This window comes from Canis aureus, chromosome 18 (genome assembly GCF_053574225.1).
Source record: "Canis aureus isolate CA01 chromosome 18, VMU_Caureus_v.1.0, whole genome shotgun sequence".
Taxonomy (NCBI): domain Eukaryota; kingdom Metazoa; phylum Chordata; class Mammalia; order Carnivora; family Canidae; genus Canis; species Canis aureus.
The window spans coordinates 60,068,853-60,096,496 of record NC_135628.1 but is presented as its reverse complement, the minus strand read 5'-3'; the positions used below and the strand labels follow the sequence as shown (position 1 = coordinate 60,096,496).

Below are 27,644 nucleotides of genomic sequence, written 5' to 3'. Positions count from 1 at the left end.
GGCTAGTATCTTGTTGAGAATTTTTGCATCATGTTCATCAGGGATATTGGTCTGTAATTCTCTTTTTGGTGGGGTCTTTGTCTGGTTTTGGAATTAAGGTGATGCTTGCCTCATAGAACGAATTTGGAAGTACTCCATCTCCTTCTATCTGTCCAAACAGCTTTAGTAGAATAGGTATTGATGTCTTCTTTTTTTTTTTTTTTTACAATTTTTTCTTTATTTATTTATGATAGTCACACAGAGAGAGAGACAGAGAGGCAGAGACACAGGCAGAGGGAGAAGCAGGCTCCATGCATCGGGAGCCCGACGTGGGATTCGATCCCGGGTCTCCAGGATCGCGCCCTGGGCCAAAGGCAGGCGCCAAACCGCTGCGCCACCCAGGGATCCCTGATGTCTTCTTTAAATGTTTGATAGAATTCCCGGGTGAAGCCATCTGGCCCTGGACTTTTTTGTCTTGGGAGGTTTTTGATGACTACTTCAATTTCTTCCCTATTATTGGCCTGTTCAGGTTTTCTATTTCTTCCTGTTCCAGTTTTGGTAGTTTGTGGCTTTCCAGAAATGTGTCCATTTCTTCTGGATTGCCTAATTTATTGGTGTATAGCTGTTCATAATATGTTTTTAAAATCGTTTGTGTTTCCTTGGTGTTGGTAGTGATCTCTCCTTTCTCATTCATGATTTGATTAATTTGAGTCTTCTCTCTCTTCTTGTTAATAAGGCTGGGTAATGGTTTATCTATCTTATTAATTCTTTCAAAGAACAAACTCCTGGTTTTGTTAATATGTTGCACTGTTTTTCTGGTCTCAATTTCGTTGATGTCTGCTCAAATCTTTATTAACTCTCTTCTTCTCCTGGGTGTAGGATCTATTTGCTGTTTTTTCTCTAGCCCCTTTAGGTGAAAGGTTAGCTTTTGTATTTGAGTCCTTTCCATTTTTTGAATGGATGCTTGTATTGCGATGTATTTGCCCCTCAGGACTGCTTTTGCTGCATCCCACTACAGTCTTCGGGGTAAATTTTAGTTTATCTGATATAAGGATGGCTACCCTTGCTTTCTTTTGAGGACCATTTGAATGGTACATGGTTCTCCAACCTTTTATTTTCAGGCAGTAGGTGTCCTTCTGTCTAAAATGAGTCTCTTGTAGACAGCAGATAGATGGGTCCTGCTTTTTTATCCAGTCTGACACCCTGCGCTTTTTGATGGGGTCATTAATCCCGTTCATTTTCAGAGTTACTATTGAAAGATATGAGTTTAGTGTCATCATGATATCTTTTCAGTCCTTGTATTTGTGGATTGTTCCACTGAACTTCTTAAAGGGGAGGGGGCTGCGGGGCGGGAGCAGCTTGGGGGGCTCGGGGGCGGCTCCGCTGAGGGGGCTGCGGGGCGGGAGCAGCTCGGGGGGGGGGCTCGGGGGCGGCTCCGTGGAGGGGGCTGCGGGGCGGGAGCAGCTCGGGGGGCTCGGGGCGGAATTTTATGAGTCCCCCCTTAAAATTTCTTGCAGAACTGTTTTGCAGGTCACATATTCTTTCAGTTCCTGCCTGCCTTGGAAGCTCTTTATCTCTCCTTCTATTCTGAATGAGAGCCTTGCTGGATAAAGGATTCTTGGCTGCATGTTCTTCTCATTTAGGACCCTGAATATATCCTGCCAGCCCTTTCTGGCCTGCCAGGTCTCTGTGGAGAGGTCTGCTGTTACCCTAATACTCCTCCCCATAAAAGTCAGGGATTTCTTGTCTCTTGCTGCTTTAAGGATCTTCTCTTTATCTTTGGAATTTGCAAGCTTAACTATTAAATGTCAGGTGTTGAACGGTTTTTTTTTTTTTTATTTTAGGGAGGGGGGATCTCTCTATTTCCTGGATCTGAATGCCTGTTTCCCTTCCCAGATTAGGAAAGTTTTCAGCTAAGATTTGTTCAAATACATATTCTGGACCTCTGTTCATTTCCGTGCCCTCGGGACCCCCAATTAAACGTAGGTTTTTCTTCCTCAGTCTGTTGTTTATTTCCCTTAATCTATCCTCATGGTCCTTTAAGTGTTTTCTCTTTTTTCCTCAGTTTCCGTCTTTGCCATCAAATTGTCTTCTATGTCACTCACTCGTTCTTCCACCTCGTTAACCTTTGTCGTTAGGACTTCTAGTTTGGATTGCATCTCATTCAATTGATTTTTGAATTCTGCCTGATGAGATCTAAATTCTGCAGTCATGAAGTCTCTTGAGTCCTTTATGCTTTTTTCTAGAGCCACCAGTAGCTGTATAATAGTGCTTCTGAATTGGCTTTCTGACATTGAATTGTAATCCAGATTTTGTAACTCTGTGGGAGAGAAGACTGTTTCTGATTCTTTCTTTTGAGGTGAGGTTTTCCTTCTAGTCATTTTGCTCAGCGCAGAGTGGCCAAAAACAAGTTGTATTGGGAAAAGGAGAAAAAGAGAGGAGAGAAAGAAGGAAAGCAAAGAGAAAAAGAAAAAAAAAAAGGAAGAAAAAAAGAAAAAAAAAGAAGAGAAAGAAAAAGAAAGAAAGAAAGAACAAAAAGGGTGGGGCAAGCAAACTGAAATAAAAAAATATAAAAAATAAAAAACAACACGGGGGAGCATCTTCTGATTCTGTATACTTTAAGTCCCTTGACCTCCCCTTTAACTTGTCCGTCTAGCTGGTCTTCTGGGGGAGGGGCCTTTTGTGATTTTCAGGTGTTAGCACTTGGGGGAGCTGCTCAGCCCCTGCCTGGTGCAGGGCTCAGTGGGGGTTGTTTACCCCGTGAGGCCCCAGGAGGAACAACCAAGGTGGCGGCGGCAGCTCTGGAGCCCTGGAGTCTGCTCCCGCAGTAACTCCAGAGCTCTCTGTCTGCAGGGCCTGGAGGCTCGGGGTGGGGCCGCTGATCTGCTCAGCTCGGGGCAGGAGCGTCCTTGCTGTCCTGGGCCCTCCCGGCCTCTGCCTGTCCCCGGGGAGGCCGGATCCTGGGCTGTGTCCTGGCGCCCTGTGCTCCGGGGTCTGCGCTGTTGGATTCGCGCTCCCGGGCCGCGCAGCCCCCTCCGCGGAGCCACCCCAGAGCCCTCCGAGCTGCTCCCCCCCGCAGCCCCCTCCGCGGAGCCGCCCCCGAGCCCCCCGAGCTGCTCCCGCCCCGCAGCCCCCTCCGCGGAACCACCCCCGAGCCCCCCGAGCTGCTCCGGGTCCCGCCGTGCGCTGCAGCCCTTAGGGAGCTCGGCGCACTCTCCCAGGGCGCAGGTGTCTGTTAGTGTCCCCGGGAGCCCGAGGGCATCCCCGCCCTCCTGGGTCCTGCTCCACCTCCCTGGAGCCCCTTTCCCCCCGGGAAGGTCGGTGCAGCTCCTGCGTCTCCGGGACGGGGCTCTCCTGTCCTGGGGACACTCGCCCCGGCCTCAGCCTGGCTCCTCGCGGGGCCCCTCCTCCTTTGGATGCCTTTTGTGTCTATTTCTTTTTCCCCGTCTTCCTACCTTGATAGACGCGCGAACTCTTCTCACTGTAGCATTCCAACTGGTCTCTCTTTAAATCTCAGGCGGAATTCATAGATTTTCAGGATGATTTGAAGGTTATCTAGGTAATTTGGTGGGGACAGATGACTTGGGGACCCTGCTCTTCTGCCTTCTTGCCCCCCCTGCTCTCACTAAATTTTTCAATTAACATATGACCCCTTTCCATATCCTTCAGCCAAGTGAAAGATCTAGACTACACCCTACTCTTATTATCTCCTAAATTCAACGATAAAAAACTTACCTTAATATAATTCTTTTATTTTTTTAGAAACTAGTACACTGATGTTCTGGGTATAATCTGAATCTTTATTTACAATACAACTTTCAGAGTGTAGTTACAGTGTAGCAGTTCCCTTTCTTTAGCTCTGACTAGTCTTTGATCATCAGACATATCAACCGCACTTAATTCCCCATGAAATCCTGGCAGTATCAAGTACATTTTAAATATCTGTTAAATTAGTATATATATGTATTTCTCTCTCTATATATGAATAATATATATTTTTATTTTCAGAAAGGACATAATTCTTAGGCCTTCTGTTAAACATATACAAAACTATCTAATCAGTTTTTCTCTCTCTCTACTCCAAAATATATTACACAGCTAAATATTAATTACAAATGTTAAAACTTTTCCATAAAGTGCTTATTTTAGGCTCTGTCACTTATAATACATTGTAAGTACATAAATAGCAATAATTTAGTTGATAGATGAAGAAAAAATACAAAAATGAGTGTTTACTTTTGAACCACCTAAAAACATCTTGACTCTCCTTTCTCCATGAAGTAAGAAATTCCCCACCAACCAGCCTTCACCTCCTCCACCAATATCCATGGTCAATTCTCTGCTTTAGATGGAAATCCAATGGAAAATTCCATTGACATTAATAAAAAATAAGTATACTGAAAATTAACAGCTTTTATGATACATTCACCAATGTATTAAAACAAATCCAAATTCCAATCCAAAGGGAGTCTTAAGTAAATGTGATTCTAGTGCATTAATGATAATGGAATTCAAAATGAGTTAAACAAATTAAAATAACTTCCACTTAAAATATGCTTTAAACAAAAAACAGAAAAGCTGTCAGCGAGAGAGGAAGAACTATCAACGTTTTTATTCACAATCATGGTAGATTTGGGAATTAGTTTACTACCCTTGAATCCATAAATTGAAAGTCACACATTTCTACTTAAACAACTTTTCAAATAAGCAATTATGTTTGTAATTATATCTATCATAGATAGGCTTCTCTGATTTTATTCATCATCCACAAATTTGCACCGTGGCCCTCCAATTTTCCACTGAATTTTGAATTCAGCTTTTATTTTTAAAAATATATGGTAGATTTTATTTAAAGTTATTAAGTAAGTCATTTTATCTCATTTCAAGACATGACAATTAGAGAATTATAAGTTAAATCATTGGAAATAAAACTCATAATACACCCTTAATAATATCAAGTAACAATGAAATAAAGTTTAAAAAATAAAATTATTAAAAACCAGCACTGTTACAGTGTGGTACATCTTACAAAATATTTTATCTTATTATATTCTTTCATATATATATATATTAAAATATTTATATATTATTTTCTTTTTCAGAGGCAGACAGACAAAGAGGGGGGAAGAGAGATAGGCAGAGGAAGAGGGAGAGAATCTATGTTGGGTTTGGAGCCCAATGCAGAGCTTGAACCCAGGATCCTGAAATCATGACCTGAGCCAAAATTAAGAGACATTTAACAGACTGAGCCACCCAAGTGTCCTTAAAGTATTTTATATTAATAGAACTACATACATTTATAACCATGTATTTGTATTTTTGAAATGGTTTACCTATTTTACCACCTCTGATTATTCTAAAAATATTGTTGAAAATTAGTATTGCTAACTTGATGTAAATTTTTGATGATCAGATGAGGAAGAAATGTATATGTTTCCTACTCTAGTTAAGAATACAATATCCTTGGGGCAGAGCAAGTTGGCAGAGGGGTAGGGTCCCCAAGTCACCTGTCTCCACCAATTACCTAGATAACTTTCAAATAATCCTGAAAACCTATGAGTTTTACCTGAGATGCAAAAAGGGGACAGCTGGAACATTACAGAGGGAAGAGTTTGCACTTTTAACAAGGTAGGAAGGTAGGGAAAAAAAAGAATCAAGTGTGGGGGGGCCTCCTGGCAAGGAGCCAGGCTAAAGCAGGCGACAAAAGCCTCCAGGACAGGAAAGCCCAGTCCCAGAGAAGCAGGAACTTTAAAAATCTGCACCGAATTCTTCCTGGACAGAAAGGCACTTAGAGGGAAACCGGGCAGAACTGCAGGAGGGGCAGGGGAGCCTCCAGGTTCCTAAGGTCACTAACAGAAGACATGCATGCCAGAGGAGAGGATGCCACAGACTGTGGGCCGAGCTCGATAAAGGGCTCAGCAGGGCCTCGGAGAGAAGCAGTCTGGTCAGGCAGTGATCTGGGCAGAGGGGGCTGCAGCCTGCTACCTTCAAGAGCTATGCCCCCGGGAGCAGGATTCCAGCAGGACCGGCCCTAAATCCAAGGGCACGAAGCGGACACAGCCCAGGATCCTACACTACCCCCGGGACAGGCACAGGCACGCAGGACATGAGACAGAGAGGACTCTCCTGCTGCTGGGACCCCCAAGCTGTGAAGATTAGCACCCCTCACCCCTGGAGCATCCAGGCCAGTGTGGACTGGGAGCTGCAGTAGTTACTGAGGAAGCTGACTCCAGAGCTGGAAGGCTGGCTGCCACCAGTCTTGTTTTTCCTCCTTCTGGCACCCTGTGCCTGGGACAGAGCTGGGCTGCCAGGGAAACAAGGGTGTCACAGGATAAAAAGCTCCCAATGAGCTGTGCACATACCTGAGAATCAGCACATCAGGCCTCTCACCCAAAAGACCAGCTGACAGGTCAGGAGAAGAGCAATTTCTTGGCTAAGCAGTGCTGGAAAGCTCCAGGAGAAGTCGAGGGATTTACAGTATATAGAACCAGAGGATACCCCGCTTCTGTTTTTTTTTTTAATTTTGTTTTTGTTTTGATTTTTTCTTTTTTTCTTCCTTTTTCCAGTACAACTAGTTTTTAGCCAATCTCCACTGAGCAAAATGACTAGAAAGAAGAACTCATCAAAAAGAAAGAATGAGAAGCAGTACTCTCTCCCACTGAGTTACAGAATTTGGATTACAATTCCATGTCAGAAAGCCAATTCAGAAGCACAATCATAAAGCTATTGGTAGCTCTAGAAAAAAGCATAAAGGATTCAAGAGACTTCATGACTGCAGAATTCAGACCTAATCAGGTCAAAATTAAAAGTCAATTAAATGGGATGCAATCCAAACTGGAGTTCCTAATGATGAGAGATAATGAGGTAGAAGAACGAGTGAATGACAGAGAACACAAGTTCTATGGCAAGGAAGGAAGCTAAGGAAAAAAGAGACAAACAATTAAAAGATCATGAGGAAAGGTTAAGGGAAATAAATGACAGTCTCAGAAGGAGAATTCTATGTTTAACTGGGGATCCAGAGGGCACTGAGAGGGACAGAGGACCAGAAAGCATATTTGAGCAAATCATAGCTGAGAACTTCCCTAATTTGGGGAGGGAAACAGGCATTCAGATCCAGGAGATAGAAGAATCACCCACAAAAAAAAATTCAACACCTAGACATTTAATAGTGAAACTTGACGGGATGAGCACTGGGTGTTATTCTGTAGGTTGGCAAATTGAACACCAATAAAAAATAAATTATTAAAAAAATAATAGTGAAACTTGCAAATTCCAAACATAAAGAGAAAATCCTTACAGCAGCAAGAGACAAGAGATCCCTAAATTCTATGGGGAGAAATACTAGATTAATAGAAGACCTTTCCATAGAGACAGGGAAGGCCAGAAATGGCTGGCAGGATATATTAATACTTCTAAATGAGAAGAACATGCAGACAAGAATATTTTATCCAGCAAGGCTCTCATTCAGAATAGAAGGAGAGATAAAGAGCTTCCAAGATAGGCAGAAACTGACAGAATATGTGATCACTAAAACAGCACTAGAAGAAATATTAGGGGGACTCTAAAAGAAAGAGGATGCCTAAAGAAATAAACCACAAAAACAAGGACTGAATAGGTATTATGATGACATTAAATTCATACCTTTGATAGTAACTCTGAATGTGAATGGGATTAATGATCCCATCAAAAGATGCAGGGTTTCAGACTGGATAGAAAAGCAAGACCCATCTATTTGCTGTCTACAAGAGACACATTTTAGATGTAAGGACACCTACAGCCTAAAAATAAAGGTTGGAGAACCATTTACCATTCAAATGGTCCTCAAAAGAAAGCAGGGGGTAGCCATCCTCATATCAGATAAATTAAAGTTTGTCCCAAAGACTGTAGTAGGAGATGAAGAGGGACACTCTATCATACTTAAAGGACCTATTCAACAAGAGGACCTAAAAATCATGGATATTTATGTCCCTAAGGTGGGAGCTGCCAAGTAAATCAATCAATTAATAACCAAAGTTAAGAAATATTTAGATTATAATACACTAATACTGGGAGATTACAACACGGTGCTTTCTACAAATGACAGATCTACTAAGCACAACGTCTCCAAAAAAACAAGAGCTTTAAATGATACACTGGACCAGATGGATTTCACAGATATTTACAGAACTTTACATCCAAATGCAACTGAATATACATTCTTCTCAGGTGGACATGGAACTTTCTCCAGAATAGACCACATACTGGGTCACAAATCAGGTCTTAACCAATATGAAAAGTTTGGTTTTGTCCCCTGCATATTTACAGACTATAATGTTTTGAAACTTGATCTCAATCAAAAGAAGAAGTTTGGAAGAAATTCAAAGATGTGGAGGTTAAAGTCTATCCTGCTTAAAGATGAAAGGGTCAACCAAGAAATTAGAGAAGAATTAAAAAGTTTCATGAAAACTAATGAGAATGAAGATATAACCATTCAACATATTTGGGATACAACCAAAGCAGTACTGAGAGGGAAATACATCACAATACAAGCATCCTCGAAAAATTGGAAAAAATTCAAATAGAAAAGCTAACCTCACACCTAAAGGAACTGGAGAAAGAACAGCAAATAAAACCTACATCAAGCAGAAGGGATTAAAAAAGATTCGAGCAGAACTCAATGAAATAGAGACCAGAAGAACTGTGGAACAGATCAACAAAACCAGGAGTTGGTTCTTTGAAAGAATTAATAAGATAGATAAACCATTAGCTAGCCTTATTAAAAAGAAGAGAGAAAAGACTAAAATTAATAAAATCATGAATGAAAAAGGAGAGATCTCCACCAATACCAAAAAAATACAACCGATTTTAAAAACATATTATGAGCAGCTATATGCCAATAAATTAGGCAATCTATAAGAAATGGATGCATTTCTGGAAAACCACAAACTACAAAAACTGGAACAGGAAGAAATAGAAAACCCAACAGGCTGATAACCAGGGAGGAAATTGAAGCAGTCATCAAAAATCTCCCAAGACATAAAAGTGCAGGTCCAGATGGCTTCCCAGGGGAATTCTATCAAACATTAAAGAAGAAACAATATGTGTTTTACTAAAGCTGTTCACAAAGATAGAAAGGGATAAAATACTTCCAAACTCATTCTATGAGGCCAGCATCACCTTAATTCCTAAACCAATGATCCCATCAAAAAGGGAAATTATAGACCATTATCCCTGATGAACATAGATGCCAAAATTCCCAACAAGATACTAGCTAGCAGCATCCAACAGTAGATTAAGAAGATTATTCACCATGACAAAGTAGAATTTATCCCTGGGATGCAAGGCCAATTCCACACTAGTAAAGCAATAAATATGATAGGTCGTATCAATAATAGAAAAAAACAAGAATCAAAGGATCCTCTCAATAAATGCAAAGAAAGCAATTGATAAAATACAGCATCAATTCTTTTTTTTTTTTTTTTTTTTTTTTTTTTTTTTTTTTTTTTTTACAGCATCAATTCTTGATCAAAATTCTTGAGAGTGTAGGGATAGAGGGAAAATTCCTCAGCATCTTTAAAGCCATCTTTGAAAAGCCCACAGAAAATTTCATTCACAATGGGGAAGCACTGGGAGTCTTTCTCCTAAGATCAGGAACATGACAGGGATGTCCACTCTCACCACTGCTATTCAACATAGTACTAGAAGTCCTAGCCTCAGCAGTCAGGTACCAAAAAGAAATAAAAGGCATTCAAATTGGCAAAGATGAAGTCAAATTTTCCCTCTTTGGAGATGACATGATATGTATATAGAAAGCCCAAAAGACTCCACCCCAAGATTGCTAGAACTCATACAGCAATTTATCAGTGTGGCAGGATACAAAATAAATGACCAGAAGTCAGTGGCATTTCTATACACTAACAATGAGACTGAAGAAAGAGAAATTAAGGAGTGAATCTCATTTACAATTGCACCAAAAAGCATAAGATACCTAGGAATAAACCTAACCAAAAGCCAAAGGATCTATACCCTAAAAACTACAGAACAGTTCTGAAAGAAATGGAGGAAGACACAAAGAGATGGAAAATTATTCCATGCTCATGGATTGGCAGAATTAATATTGTGAAAATGTCAATGTTACCCCAGGCAATTTACACGTTTAATGCAATCCCTACCAAAATATCATGGACTTTCTTCAGAGAGTTAGAACAAATTATTTTAAGATTTGTGTGGAATCAGAAAAGACCCCGAATAGCCAGGGGAATTTTAAAAAAGAAAACCATAGCTGGGGGCATCACAATGCCAGATTTCAGGTTGTACTACAAAGCTGTGGTCATCAAGACAGTGTGGTACTGGCACAAAAACAGACACATAGATCAGTGGAACAGAATAGAGAACCCAGAAGTGGACCCTGAACTTTATAGTGAACTAATATTCGATAAAGGAGGAAAGACTATCCATTGGAAGAAAGACAGTCTCTTCAATAAATGGTGCTGGGAAAATTGGACATCCACATGCAGAAGAATGAAACTAGACCACTCTCTTTCACCATACACAAAGATAAACTCAAAATGGATGAAATATCTAAATGTGAGAAAAGATTCCATCAGAATCCTAGAGAAGAACACAGGCAACATCCTTTTTGAACTCAGCCACAGTAACTTCTTGCAAGATACATCCCCGAAGGCAAAAGAAACAAAAGCAAAAATGAACTATTGGGACTTCATCAAGATAAGAAGCTTTTGCACAGCAAAGGATACAGTCAACAAAACTCAAAGACAACCTACAGAATGGGAGAAGATGTTTGCAAATGACGTATCAGATAAAGGGCTAGTATCCAAGATCTATAAAGAACTTATTAAACTCAACACCAAAGAAACAAACAATCCAATCATGAAATGGGCAAAAGACATGAAGAGAAATCTCACAGAGGAGGACATAGACATGGCCAACAAGCACATGAGAAAATGCTCTGCATCATTTGCCATCAGGGAAATACAAATCAAAACCACAATGAGATACCACCTCACACCGGTGAGAATGGGGCAAATTAACAAGGCAGGAAACAACAAATGTTGGAGAGGATGCGGAGAAAAGGGAACCCTCATACACTGTTGGTGGGAATGTGAACTGGTGCAGCCACTCTGGAAAACTGTGTGGAGGTTCCTCAAAGAGTTAAAAATAGACCTGCCCTACGACCCATCAATTGCAGTGTTGGGGATTTACCCCAAAGATACAGATGCAGTGAAACGCCGGGACACCTGCACCCTGATGTTTATAGCAGCAATGGCCACGATAGCCAAACTGTGGAAGGAGCCTTGGTGTCCAACGAAAGATGAATGGATAAAGAAGATGTGGTTTATGTATACAATGGACTATTACTCAGCTATTAGAAATGACAAATACCCACCATTTGCTTCAACGTGGATGGAACTGGAGGGTATTATGCTGAGTGAAGTAAGTCAGTCGGAGAAGGACAAACATTATATGTTCTCATTCATTTGGGGAATATAAATAATAGTGAAAGGGAATATAAGGGAAGGGAGAAGAAATGTGTGGGAAATATCAGAAAGGGAGACAGAACGTAAAGCCTGCTAACTCTGGGAAACGAACTAGTGGTGGTAGAAGGGGAGGAGGGCGGGGGGTGGGAGTGAATGGGTAATGGGCACTGGGGGTTATTAGTAAATTGAACACCAATAAAAAATAAATTATAAAAAATCACTGAGAACCCCCCAAAAAATTAAACCCATACTTTAAAAAAAAAAAAAAGACAACCTACAGAATGGGAGAAGATATTTGCAAGTGACATATCAGATAAAGGGATACTTTCCAAGATCTATATAGAACTTATTAAACTCAACACCAAAGAAACAAGCAATCTACTCATGAAATGGGCAAAAGACATGAACAGAAATCTCACAGAGGAAGACATAGACATGGCCAACATGCACATGAGAAAATTCTCTGCATCCCTTGTCATCAGAGAACTAGAAATCAAAACCACAGTGAAATACCACCTCACACCAGTGAGAATGGTGAAAATTAACAATACAGGAAACAGCACATGTTGGAGAGAATGTGGATAAAGGGGAACCCTCTTACACCTTTGGTGGGAATGTGAACTGGTGAAGTCACTCTGGGAAACCGTGTGGAGGTTCCTCAAAGAGTAAAAATATATCTGCCCTACCACCCAGCAGTTGCACTGCTGGGGATTTACCCCAAAGATACAGATGCAGTGAAACGCCGGGACAACTGCACCCCGATGTTTATAGCAGCAATGTCCACTATAGCCAACCTGTGAAAGAAGCCTCAGTGTCCATCGAAATATGAATGGATAAAGAAGATGTGGTCTATGTATATAATGGAATATTACTCAGCTATTAGTAACGATAAATACCCACCATTTGCTTTGACATGGAGGGACCTGGAGGGTATTATGCTGAGTGAAATAAGTCCATCAGAGAAGGACAAACATTATATGGTCTCATTCATTTGGGGAATATTAAAATTAGTGAAAGGGAATAAATGGGAAAGGAGAGAAAATGAATGGGAAATATCAGAGAGGGTTACAGACCATGAGAGGCTCCTAACTCTTGGAAACAAACAAGGGGTTGTGGAAAGTGATTTGGGCAGGGGTGGGGGTTACGGGGTGATGGGAACTGAGGGGGCACTTGATGGGATAAGCACTGTGTGTTATTCTATATGTTGGCAAATTGAACCCCAATAAAAACAAATTTAAAATAAAAATAAAATAAAAATAAAAATCAGGCAAGTATTTTCAGAACAATTCCCAATTCTTAATGATTATGGCCTTTTATGATATATATTTTTAAAAATAACTACTCTCTTAAATATAAGAGTAAATAAATTGCATTTATTGAAAATAAAAAAAAGATCTGGATGTGCTGAGGGAGTTACCTGAAGGCCATTTGTGTAGAACAGAAGTGCTAACAAGGGGAAAATGGAGCAAGGGCATTAAGACCATGAGGAATAGCTGAGAGGACAGCTCTAACAATCCAATGAGGGAGGGACACACTAGGGGTAATTTCAGGTATGTAACCAATAGCAGTTTATGTAAGTCCATAAATAATTTGGACTTATATGATCTATTGATGAAATTTGAGCAGAGACATATCTCTCCTGGCAATTTTTTCTAGAGAATACCTCTGGTTGTGTCATGGAGACATTCTAGAAGAAAAAAGATGGAAATTGGAAGAGCAATTACAAATTCTTCATGGAACCAAACCAGGAACAGTGGTGGCTGAGCCGAGGGTCTGCAGGGGTGATGGTGATATGGACATATATGGAACCTGTTCTAAGGTGCAGCCAACGAATATGCTGGTGAGTTGGATGTAAGACATTGTGATGAGTCAATACTGATTGTAAATTGGAGAAAAATCATGGCATCACAGCAATGGGAATAAAAGTTGTAAAACAACAACAACAAAAACCCCACATAAATTCCTGCAGAACTAAAAACAAAACGTCTTTGATGGTACAGACCAATAAAAAAGTATTTAGTATATTAAAATCCATGCCCTTTCTGCATTAAAAATAAAGCACAGTCAGGATGTCATGGCGGTGCAGTAAGTTATGCATCAGCTCTTGATCTCATCTCACGTTATGATTTTAGTTTCAGGAGATGGAGCCTTGAGTGGAGTTTCAGGCCCAATGTGGAGTCTGCCAGAATTTCTCTCTTCCTCTCACTCTGCTCCTTCCCTTCATGTGCTCTCTCTGTCTCTCTCGCTTTCTCTCTCAAATAAATAAAATCTTTTAAAAAATAAAATAAATAAAACAGTTTTAGTATTTCCCATCAGCATGTTAAATGCAAGTAACATGTATGTTGCTCAACATTTTCCTGGAAGCAGTGGCCATATATGTTGTAGTAAAGAGGAGCATCAGGATATCTCCATGGTTGAACATCTGCTTTTGGCTCAGGTCGTGATCCCGGGATCCTGGGATCGAGTCCTGCATTGGGCTTCCTGCAGGGACCCTGCTTCTCCCTCTGCCTAAGCCTCTGCTTCTCTTATGAATAAATAAATAAAATCTTCAAAAAAATATTGTGGTAAACACTCCTGCAACCAAAAGAGATATCGACTTTTAGAAAATAAGTAAAAATCAATATCTGCTTATAATATATGTAACTTGCAATTTAGTTGGATTTAACTAGGATAGCATCAGAATGCTCAGGAAGTATAGGAGGAGACACAATTAATATAAAAGGGCCGTAAACATAATTCTTTTTTTCATAATTCTATTCTATGACATTACAGATGGATCAAAATTTGCACATTTATTGTATATAAAGTCATCAAGAAATACGCAATACTGACATAAAGACAGTTTTCTCTCAGAATTTTATGAAAGGAGAGGTAAGTAAATGTATCATGTTTCTAGATGGCATGGTAGAGTATAAAGTAGAGGATTGCATATACAATTTCAATTCACTTTCATGTACTCTGAAAGATAATGAAATTCTGATTCAAATCTTCATGTTTTTAGATTCTTAGTATTTTTAAAGACTACTACTTTTTATTTATTTTTTATTTTTTTGTAAATTTATTTTTATTGGTGTTCAATTTGCCAACATATAGAATAACACCCAGTGCTCATCTCATCAAGTGTCCACCTCAGTGCCTTTTACCCATTCACCCCCATCCCCCACCCACCTCCCCTTCCACCACCCCTAGTTGGTTTCCCAGAGTTAGGAGTAAGTATGTCATGTTCTGTCTCCCTTTCTGATATTCCCCACTCATTTTTCTCCTTTCCCCTCTATTCCCTGTCACTATTTTTTATATTCCCCAAATGAATGAGACCATATAATGTTTGTCCTTCTCCAATTGACTTATTTCACTCAGTATAATACCCTCCAGTTCCATCCACATCGAAGCAAATGGTGGGTATTTGTCGTTTCTAATGGTTATATTACCTAATATAATTATTAAATATATATTTAATAATTTACATAATATACACTGAATATATATTTATTACATAATAAAATGCATTAGTTGATTTTTTAATTTTATTGAGACATAATTGATATAATTGTACTGTTCTTAAGTATACCTCATAATAATTTAAAACATGTATATATTATAAAATGATTATCACAATAAATTGAGTTATCATCTAGCACCACACAGTTACAATTCATTTTCTTATATGAAAACTTCAAAAACCTACCCATTAGGAACTTTCTAAGATACAATCAAACATTGTTAACCAGAATCACCATGTTGTTCATTACATTGCAAGACTTACTTATTTTTAATTTATGTTTCTAATAACAAGAAGTTTTTACCTTTTGAACACATGCACCATTTTGCCTGTAATTTTTTATGAATTTTTGAAAAGTGGTTGCACCATTAGAGTTATAATTTTACCGTTTCATAAATTACAAATGTTATATAGATATATCTCATACAATGTGATTTCAGTATAAAAGACAACATTTATGATTTCCTAGAAATTTAGTGGGAGGTGACAATACATTTTTAAATGTATTATAAAACAAATACCTATGAAACTTTCTTCATTATAATCAGAGTTTTAGGAGTCTTCCAAACTCTGGGAAACGAACTAGGGGTGGTGGAAGGGGAGGAGAGCGGGGGGTAGGGGTGACTGGGTGGCGGGCACTGAGGTGGGCACTTGACGGGATGAGCACTGGGTGTTATTCTGTATGTTGGCAACTTGAACACCAATACAAAATGAATTTATTATTAAAAAAACAAAAAAGGAAAAAAATTTACAGTCAGAAAAATAAGATGATAATAAAAACATTTAATTTTGAAAAATAAAAAATAAAAAAATAAAACTGCTAAAAAAAATAATCACGGTTTTAGAAATATCCACTTCTTTCCACACATGAGGAATAGGAACTTTGATTTTCTCTCCAGAGATATGAATAATGGATAACCTCTAAGCATTGAATATTAATAGAGAAAAGACAAACTTCAAGCATTTGTATTACTTCATTCATTCATTCATTCATTCATTCATTCATGAAAGACACAGGGAGAGAGAGAGAGAGAGACAGGCAGAGGGAGAAGTAGGCTCCATGTAGAGAGTCTGATGTGGGACTCAATCCCATGACTCCAGGATCATGCCCTGAGTTGAAGGCAGGTGCCAAACTGCTTAGCCATCCAGGGATCCCCTGTATTACTATCTTTTTTTAAAAAATTATTATTTTATTTTTTTAATGTTTTTTAATAATAAATTTATTTTTTATTGGTGTTCAATTTGCCAGCTTACAGAATAACACCCAGTGTCAAGTGCCCCTCTCAGTGCCCATCACCCATTCACCCCCACCCCCTGGCCTCCTCCCCTTCCACCACCCCTAGTTCATTTCCCAGAGTTAGGAGTCTTTATGTTCTGTCTCCCTTTCTGATATTTCCCATACACTTCTTCTCCCTTCCCTTCTATTCCCTTTCACTATTATTTATATTCCCCAAATGAATGAGAACATATGTTTGTCTTTCTCTGATTGACTTACTTCACTCAGCATAATACACTGGAGGGTATTATGCTGAGTGTATTACTATCTTTAATGGAGAAATTTACTTTTTAACATATTTTTCATTGCCTCCAGAACATCTTTATTCCTAAAGCTGTAGATGATAGGGTTGAGTGTAGGTGTGATGATGGTGTAGAATATTGCCAAATACATGTCCTGGCCTGGTGTGTGGTATGCTTTGGGTCTCATGTATGTGAAAATAAATGGCCCATAGTACATTGTGACCACAATCATGTGGAAGGAACAGGTAGAAAATGACTTTTTACGTGCTTCTGATGATTTCATTTTAAGGACAGTAAGAAGAATTTGCACATAAGAAACAAAGATTAGGGAGAAAGGGACAAGTAGAAAAATTAAACCACTTACATAAACTCCTTGTTCATAGAGTGTTGTGTCCTCACAAGACAATTTCAACATGGCAGGGACTTCACAGAAAAAGTGATCAATGGCTCTCGAGCCACAGAAAGGAAAGTGCAGGGCATAAACCGTGTGAGCTATGGAGTTGACGGTCCCAACAATCCAGGACCCTGCAGCCATGAGATTGCGGACATAGTCATTCATAAGAATGTGATAGTGCAGTGGATGACAGATGGCTACATAGCGATCATAAGACATTGCCGCCAGGAGAAGGCACTCACCACCCAGGAGGGTGAGGGATAGAAATATTTGGAAGCCACAACCTGCAAATGAAATAGTTCTGCTGCCTGAGAGAAAGTTGATGATCATTTTGGGAACAATGTTGGAAATATGCAAGATGTCCATGAAAGAGAGGTGGCTGAGCAGGAAATACATTGGAGTATGGAGTCTCGAGTCCCTGAGGACAAGAAGGATCATGATTGTGTTTTCTGTTAAAGTCATCATAAAAATGATGAATATAAAGGAAAAGAAAATTTGACTTGATTGGGAGGAAGAAAAGAGTCCTAAAAGAATGAAATCAGTGGTGAAACTTTGATTCTCACATCCCATCATGAATTCCACTCTTTTCCTAAAAGATAAAAATAGAGTTAAAATGCAGTAATACACATCTCAATCTCATTTACATTTAGAAGTGTAATAAAATGAGTGTGATGCATATTTTACAATTATAGTAAATAGACTCTCAACCAGCTTTTGAAGTGGGCTTATTTTACCACATAGCCATGTATTTGAATCAATTGATAATATTCCATATATTGAGTAAGCTTTAACTCCATGCAGTCTCAGAGTCTTCATTCCATAATCTTAAGTCAGGTTCAATCTTTTGCAAATGTCACTTTTTAAAAGAGACCACCCCCTGAACAGTTTACTTAAATTCTTCATACCCCTCCACATACCAACATATCTATTTCTCCTTACTGTGCTGTGTTTTGATGTATTGTGTAAATCATTTTTCAACTTTTACGTGTTAAATAAACTTATGAACATTATTTATTATGTATTTTCATTCCAACCTATCAGAACTTAAATGTCCTAGTGTAAACTCTTTGTTTTGCTTACTGTATAACATGAGTGGCTGAAATAATGCCTGGTACATAGTTGTTGCTCAACAATATATTTTAAATACATGAGTAAATGAATAGATACAGTATTCAATTTTCTGTCTCATTTCTTACTTGGATAAAGCTTAAAGAAAATAAAAGGTATTATTTATAAATGTTTCTAAAATAATAGGTAGTGGTAGGCTATAAAATTAGCTTACTCTATATTTATAATTTGAAATATCAATATTTAAATGTAAAAAAAAGAAAACTTATTCAGTTAAAATAATAGTTTATTTTAAATGGGCCAGTTATATTAACTTCCAGAAATGGATTTATATTTCACTAATTATATTTCATTAATTATTCTGTTTCTTAAATAATGATATTGTTTATATATGGATAGTGGCTACTCAACTGTTCCCTTTACTATTTTGTGTACAAATTCAGTAAGTATGATCTATTCCTCAATAGTCATACTCACCTACATCCTCACACACACACACACACACACACACACAGATATAGTGGTATAATTTAGGAAAACACTGATGCAAAACATGAAAAATAGGTAATATATAAAACAAGTTATTTGCCATCTTTAAGAACTATTCATAAATTTGGTACACCTGGCTCAGTTAGTAGAACATTCAACTCTTGATCTCAAGGATGTAACTTCAAGCACCATGTTGAGTGTAGACATACCTAAAAATAAAATGTTTAAAAACAAAATAGCAGCAATGTCCACAATAGCCAAACTGTGGAAGGAGCCTCGGTGTCCATCGAAAAATGAATGGAAGAATATTACTCAGCCATTAGAAATGACAAATAGCCAGCATTTGCGTTAATGTGGATTGAACTGGAGGGTATTATGCTGAGTGAAGTAAATCAATTGGAGAAGGATAAACATATATAAAAAATAGTGAAAGGGAATAAAGGGGAAAGGAGATAAAATGAATGTGAAATTATCAGTGAGGGTGACAAAGCATGAGAGACTCCTAACTCTGGAAAACAAACAAGGAGTTGTGTGTGGAAAGGGAGGTGGGCGGGGGGATGGGGTGACTGGGCGATGGGCACTGAGGGGGGCATTGACGAGATGAGCACTGGGTGTTATGCTATATGTTGGCAAATCAAACTCCAATAAAAATATACAAAATTATAACTATTCATAAGTTTTAATAGAGTGTATTTTGGTATTCACTTTGGAGAAACAAATGTACAAAAATGTCCCTGATAATATATAAATAATTTGCATTTTTCTGCTTTATTTTCATGAGTATTGAGATTCTTCATTATGAAATAAAACTCTACATTCTATTTTAATGGTCTGGAACTCAAATTCAATACATCATTATCCAAAGTAGTTTACTTTTTCCCACTGCCAATAATAATTTCTCTTTCTGCTTTTCCTTTTTCCATTAATAATTTCCTTTGTTACACTCATTCTCATTCAAAAGTCTATACTCAATTTTAGTCTTGAAATATGACGGGCTCCTAGGGGCACAGTTGGTTAGGTTTCCAGCTCTTGGCTGAGGCTCAGGTTGCGATATTGGGGTCATGAGATTGAGCCCTAGTTGAGGCTCTGCACTCAGCACAGTCTGCCTAACACTCTACTCTGCCCCTCTTTTTCCCTCAATCTCTCATTCTCTAAAATAATTTTTTAAAAAACAATAAAAGAAGTATGTGTAAAGCCTGATTTCTACAGAAGCAAATTGCTTAGCAGTCTGTGGCCTTTTGAAGGTTCTCAGTAAATGATTGTTAAAGAATTTTTTACTATGGACACTGAAATCAAGAGTTTTCTACAAAGCATCAAATTATGTTTATATTTTTAAAGAAATTGAGCTGTCTCCACAAGATTGTCTATGTTTTCTCTTCAGATATTAGAAGCACTTCATATACATTCACTAATACTTTGTCTTCGTTCTACCAGCTTCTTTCTACTTCCATGGGGCACCTGAAGTTTATACAATCACCTTTTTAAAAAAAAGTAGGTTCCACAAAGCTTGGAGCCCAAGATGGTGGTGCTTGAACTAATGACCCTGAGAACAAGACATGAGATAAGATCAAGAGTACCATGCTTAACTAACTAAGCTACTCAGGCAAACTTCCATAGCCCTCTTTTAAGGACATATTGCCTAACCAATCAGACATCTGGAAGATCCATCCATGATGCTAGAATGATGGATAAAATGATACCTTCTATGCTATCCAGAATGTTGAATGAAATCTGTTCTTGAAACCAAAAAGGTATGCTCTCATGGTGGGCTTCCTAACACTAAGTTAAAAAGTCAGAAAACAAATGTCACATATCTTGTAAACTCTTCCAAATATCCGCTACTCTTATAAAATTATAGTCTTTATCTCTCTGCATGACATTAAATATTCTTCTTCTAACAATGCTAAATGTACATAGAGAGATATAATGTGCAATTTACACCCTCCTACCTTATAGAAATTTGGAGACTACTTACAGAAGATGCTATCATCTTTAGATACTCACTATATTTTTAGGTATAAACACAGTCATATCCCAATCTTTCCTCTGAGGTTAAAGAAAGGCCTTCATACACTTTAACCAATGAATGTATGCTCAAGTAATTTTTAACATATTACATTTGTCAAGATTTTCAAAATTCATTATGCCTGCATTGATTTAAATTAACCAATTTCAAAAATATTCTCTAAATTTTTCTGCCAAATCACTCAGTATATAAATAAAACATTCAGAATATTTCTTTATTTTAAACAGTTGGAAATTTACATTTAAGTAGAAGGAGACTATTCAATAATATCAGTAAGACTATACATTTATTCAATTATTTCTATGATCCTACACTACATCTTTAAATTAAAGTTTTAATGGTAAGACAAAGGACAAAAATAACAAAACATTTCTTCCTAAAAATATTAATTTTGAAAAGACTTTGATATAGAAATCCTGGGGAATATTAAATCTGATATACATTCTTATATTTTATACTAAAAGCTAATGCTGCTTTTATTTTTGGGTGTTTTAAAAACCTATAATACCAATGACTCAATGATATAGCAATTAAAAGTTCTATTATAAAACTCCAAACACCAGACTTACATGGTTAGTGTGCAACTGTTTCCAGTTAAGTGGCTGTTATTAATACTTTACTGTAATGGAATTTCATAGAAGAGGCAGAGGTCTGACAATGGATTTCCCTAAATAAGGATGGAATAAAATCATTACTTATTTAAAGAAGTTGATGTGAAAAAATGTATACTGTAAATGTATGATAATGTGACTTTGTCTAGGAATGAGTATGCTACTGACACAAATAATTATATTAAGAAAGTAGTAAAATAATTTAAAAATTTCCATGATTTGAAGACATAAACAAGAAAATCTAATGCAAATACAGTATCTTTGAAGTAATTTATATTATGTATTATTATAATACAACACATCAATCAGATGTGATATTTTATTTTATGTAAAATGAATATTTATCAAATCAGGATGATTATGGCATTTGCCTCAAAGGGATTTTTGAAGATTAAGTGAGATAACACATTATATAAAACACAGACACACAGAGGACAGAGCTTAACACTTAGGAGTTATAGAGGGACAATGATTACTACTATTGTTTGTATTATTATTGTTTCTAAAATTATTGTATTAGTATGTCTATAATTACTTTATTATTTTTGTTATTATATCTTTATTTTAAATAAGCATTTAAATGACTCTATTCTAGAAAGAAAGAGAGTGGAATTCAGTATACAAACATATATATAACTGAGTAAAGAAATACAATTGGATGTGGTGAAGCAGAAGTATATTGTGTACTCATAACCTGGTGAAATTGGTCCAAGGCTCTTCAGGGGAAATGGAAATGTAGTATGTTGAAGGACAACGTGTGGTGTGCTTTCCACCCATATACACACATACAGGTGTGAGTGAGAGAGCAAAGCAGTACTAATTATGAAATCGATCAGCTGACCTGCTTGCAATTTCATTTTATACTAGCTATTTGACATAGTTCATTTTTAAATTATTATTATTTTTGTCATTTTGACTTTCCAGGATGCAAAATCATGCACCAAAGAATCATTGCATGGTTGCCTTACTTCTATTCCTTGTTGCTGTCATGTCAGGTTAAGGGAGTCTTGTGAGTATTTTTTCACAGTGACATCAAATTTATCATGCCCAACAATTAACTGTCAAAGTCCCCTGAAGAATGTGCTATCATTGGTACCACCATGTATAATAGCAAAACTAGTAATAAAAAAAGGTAATCTTAACTTTTCTTCATCTCTCTACTCTTCTATATGAAAATCACCATCTCCTACCTATCTACATACATAAATGCCTCCCATGGGTAATTCCTCCTCATGGTGCTACATACCATGTGTCATCAGGTGACTAAAGAATCTATCCTCTCCTCCTTCAGGAGAATGTCTAGATCGGTATGGGTTCAGTACCATCCAGACATGATCATGCACATCAGAGCTCTACTGAAGTCAGAAGAATGTGGCCAATGAGGTAAATTTCAGACAATGACAGTGGAAGAGTGTTGGGACTGAAAGCACACACTCTTCTCATTCCTTTGTCCTGTGAGTTGCACCTACATGTGATGGTGTGTGGTCCTGCATTCTCTCTGGGAGAGCTTTGCAGGAAATAAAACCCAGTAATTCAGGAGCAAAATGCTGGGAGCCACCTGGCAATTTATTCATCATGATAATGTGTGAATATTAATGAAGATTAACTTACCAAATTGTTAAAAAAAATAATTTGGGAAGATAAAAGGCAAGAGATCTCCCTGTGATAGGCTCTCAGTATACTTCACATTCCCATTGATTCACACACTTTTATGATAATGTATCTAGTATAATTCTGGTAGGTTTTATTCAAAATCCATAACACATGCTTTTATGACATAGAATCTCAAAGAATTATAATCAGGTAAAGATAATTCAAGTAAGTGTCTATGTTCAATTTCTCCCCTATGAATAGACTTTTTGTCTAGCCTAGTTTATTCTTTCTGGAACCCTGTTTTCAGCATGCATATTATCTATTAGGTTACACTGTCTGCACGTCCCATTCTATTAAAAAAAAACAACCAACAAACCAGTCAAACAAGCATCTCTATTTTCCACTTCCATGGAAATTAAAGTATTTGTATTTACATGATACTGTCTTTCTTGCATCTTTGTCATATCCATATTCTTTCTTCCACATAAACAGTCTTCCCCATGATTTCTAATGTCTTTCAAATCTTCTAACATCTAAGAATTCATGTAAAAATATCCTTCTGTGGTGAATTCTTTGGTCTCTCTAGACCATTCTTCCTTGCTTCTCTTTCTTAGAACTGGACAGCTCACTCTGTACATCCTGTTTAATCTACAGCTTCTCTGTGTGACTTTCTGTTTGCTCTCTGCACCCTTAATGTAACCTACTCAGCTCTTCTTTACCTGATCCCTAATGTCTCCCAAGGGCCCACTTTTCTCACTTCATTAAAAGCTCAACTTCACACCACTTCACACCACCCAGAACAGAACATTGTTGAGGAGCTCTTTCACATCTGATACACTGGGCTACTGGCCCCCCAGAGGCTACACAAGCCCATCCTCATTGATGTCTAGTCATTGCTCACACCATCTGGGTGTCTGATTCAATGTCACTTCTTTCAGAGTGACTGAGAGGCATGGGAAGATTCCTCAATCCAGGAATTTGCTTCAAAATAGCTAAGAGTTTGCAAGGACAAGTGGGGTAAATGGTTTGGGAGGAACAAGGAAATGCAGGGAGGACACCCATCACCTTGAAGTCCTGTGTCATGTAGCCTCTGGAGGAGAAAATAGACACCCTTTGATGGGTGACATAAGTTGCCATGTCCCCAGGGCACAGCTAGGGAAGCAAAGGAAGTAAAGGAAGCATGAGGAAATTGTCTCTGTGGAGTTGGGTGAGGGCATTGAGACAGGTGTTTCTTAGAGTGCACCAGAAATATCTGGTGTCAAAGAGAAGGGAGATAACCAATTTCAGATGGATTAAATAAAGTAAGATGAAACATTTGATAAAGAAAAAACCTTACCTTTCTGAACTCTTCTCTATTATACCTTCTCTATTATACTTAGCATATTTTAATCCCATTCTTCAGGGCCTGAGAGCACATTTATGTTGAAGGAGCCTTGAATGACATGTCTCTTAATCAGGTATGAGCTTTAAAGAAAGCCACTGGCTGACCTCACTTGCTGCAGCATGGAGAGTCTCCTGGGTGTTTGCAGAGTCAATGAATCAATCTGCTTATCCCACAGACAGCCTACTACAGAGAGGCATGTAAAAAGATGGTTTTGTTTTATGTAAGCTATTATGCTTATTTTTATTCTTTATAGGTTTGTAATTCAGTTGCATTATTACCAAATAAAATAAATATGAAAATAAAAGTAACAAGGGTCTCTTGAGTGCCTCAGTTGGTTGAGCGTCTGACTCTTGATTTTGGCTCAGGTTATGATCTCAGGGCCATGGAATCCGCCCCCTCTCATGTCCCAAGATCAGTGTGGAATCTGCTTGTCTCTCTTCCTCTGCTCCTGCCCTGATGAAGCCCTCTTTGTCTCTCCCTCAAATAAATAAATAAAATATTTAAAACAAGAAAGTAACTGCAACAAAATATGCAGTTAATTTACCAGTCTTACACATAATTATTATGACAGCAACACATGAAAGACAGTATAATTGACATAGAGTGTCATATTCATGTCATATGTACAGCATGGTGATTCCATGCTTCCACACATAACCTAGGGCTCATCACAAGTGCACTCCAACTCCTCTTCACCTATTTTGTCTATCGCCCCACCCAACTCACCTCCAGTAACCTTCAGTTTGCTCTCCATAGTTAAAAATCTGTTTCTTGGTTTGTCTCTCTCTAGTTTTCATTTGCTTATTGCTTTGTTTCTTTAAATTCCACATATGAGTGAGTTCATGTGGTATTTACTTTTGACTTATTTGACTTAGCAAAAGGCTCTCTGGTTCCATTCATGTTGTTTCGAATGGCAAAAAATGTATTCTGCATTTATGGCTGAATTATTTTTAATTTTTGAGGAAGTCTATAATGTTTTTCACAGTGGATGCACCATTTTTCAATTCTACCAACAGTGTGGTATGATTCCTTATCATCCACATCCTCACCAACAGCTACTGTTTTTTGTCTTTTTAGGTTTAGCCATTCTGATGGATCTGCATCACCCTGGTGATTAGTGATGTTGAGGATCTTTTCATTTGTCAGTTGGTCATCTGCATGTCTTCTTCAAAGAAATATCTGTTCATGTCTTTTTAAAGTTATATTAGTTGCATATTGGCGTTTAGAGTTGTATTTATATATTTTGAATGTTCACACATTATGAGATATGCCATTTACAAATATTTTTGTCATTCTGTAAGATGCCTCTTCATTTTATTGATTGATTCCTTCACTGTGCAGAAGATTTTTGGGGGATGCCTGGGTGACTCAGTGGTTGAGCATCTGCCTTTGGCTCAGGTTGTGATCGCGGGGTCCTGGGATCAAGTCCCACATCGGCTCACCAACAGGAAACTTGCTTCTTCATATTCCTATGTCTCTGCCTCTCTCTCTCTGTCTCTCATGAATAAAAATAAAAACTGAAAAAAGTTAAAAATACACCTACATTATGATCTAGCAGTTACATTGCTTTTTAATTACCCAAAGAATATAATTGGTGATTTAAAGGGATAAATGCACACATGATACTTATTGCAGCATTATCAACAGCTGCAAAATTCTGAATAGAGTCCAAATGTACATTAACTGAATAAAGAAAACTATCGGCTGATAACATTGATAAACATAGATTAATTAATTAATCAAGGAAAACAGAAGAAGGAATGGAAAATGGAGAAATGACAAGTGGGCAAACTAGACAACTACATGCAAAAGAATGAAAGTGGAACACCAGGGAAATACAAACTATTTTAAAAACATATTATGAATAGCGACATGCCAACAAATTAGGCAATCTAGAAGAAATGGACGCATTTCTAGAAAACCACAAACTACCAAAAATGGAATTGGAAGAAATAGAAAACCTGAAAAGGCCAATAACCACGGAGGAAATTGAAGCAGTCATCCAAAACCTCCCAAGACACAAAAGTCCAGGGACAGATGGCTTCCCTGGGGAAATCTATCAAACGTTTAAAGAAGAAATCATACCTATTCTACTAAAGCTGTTCAGAAAGATAGAAAGAGATGGAGTACTTCCAAATTCATTCTATGAGGCCAGCATCACCTTAATTCCAAAACCAGACAAAGACCCCACCAAAAAGGAGAATTACAGACCAATATCCCTGATGAATATGGATGCAAAATTTCTCAACAAGATACTAGCCAATAGGATACAACAATACTTTAGGAAAATTATTCACCATGACCAAGTAGCATTTATCCCTGGGATGCAAGGCTGGTTCAACACTTGTAAAATGATCAATGTGATTCATCTTATCAGCAAGAGAAAAAACAAGAACCCTAGGATCCTTTCAATAGATACAGAGAAAACATTTGATAAAATAGAGTGTTCATTCCTGATCAAAACTCGTCAGAGTGGAGGGATACAGGGAACATTCCTTGACATCTTTAAGGCCATCTACGAAAAGCCCACAGCAAATATCATTCTCAATGGGGGAGCACTGGGAGCATTTCCCCTAATTCAAGAACAAGACAGGGTAGTCAACGCTCACCACTACTATTCAACATAGTACTAGAAGTCCTAACCTCAGCAATCAGACAATAAAAAGAAATACAAGGCATTCCAATTGGCAAAGAAGAAGTCAAACTCTCCTTCTTTGCCAATGACAGGATACTCTACAAAGAAAACACAAAATACTCCACCTCAAGATGGCTAGACCTCATAAAGCAATCGGGCAGTGTGGCAGGATACAAAATCAATGCCCAGAAGTCAGTGGCATTTCTAGACACTAACAAGGAGAGTGAAGAAAGAGAAATTAAGGAGTCAATCCCATTTACAATTGCACCCAAAAGCATAAGATACCTAGGAATAAATCTAACCAAAGAGGTAAAGGATCTATACCCTAAAAATATAGAACAATTCTGAAAGAAATTGAGGAAGACACAAAGAGATGGAAAAATATTCCATGCTCATGGATTGGCAGAATTAATATTGTGAAAATGTCAATGTTACCCAGGGCAATTTACACACTTAATGCAATCCCTATCTAAATACCATGGACTTTCTTTAGAGATTTGGAACAAATTATTTTAAGATTAGTGTGGAATTAATAAAGACCCCGAAGAGCCAGTGGAATTTTAAAAAAGAAAACCAGAGCTGGGGGCATCACAATGCCAGATTTCAGGTTGTACTACAAAGCTGTGGTCATCAAGACAGTGTGGTACTGGCACAAAAACAGACACATAGATCAAGGGAACAGACTAGAGAATCCAGGAGTGGACCCTCAACTTTATGGTCAACTAATAGTCGATAAAGGAGGAAAGATTATCCACTGGAAGAAAGAAAGTCTCTTCAATAAATGGTGCTGGGAAAATTGGACATCCACATGCAGAAGAATGAAACTACACCACTCTCTTGCCCCATACTCAAAGATAAACTCAAAATGGATGACAGATCTAAATGTGAGACAAGATTCCATCAAATCCTAGAGGAGAACACAGGCAACACCCTTTTTGAACTTGGCCACAGTAACGTTTTGCAAAATTCAT

At 37.9% G+C, this 27,644-nt stretch overlaps 1 protein-coding gene across 1 annotated transcript; it reads right to left on the bottom strand.

Annotated features, from left to right (window-relative positions):
- Window positions 1-16,501: 16,501 nt before the first annotated feature.
- OR2AJ1 (olfactory receptor family 2 subfamily AJ member 1) lies at window positions 16,502-17,440 on the bottom strand. Its single transcript, XM_077855928.1, has one exon. It carries the CDS (start codon window positions 17,438-17,440, stop codon window positions 16,502-16,504), a length of 939 nt encoding a protein of 312 aa, XP_077712054.1.
- Between the last annotated feature and the right edge of the window lie 10,204 nt (window positions 17,441-27,644).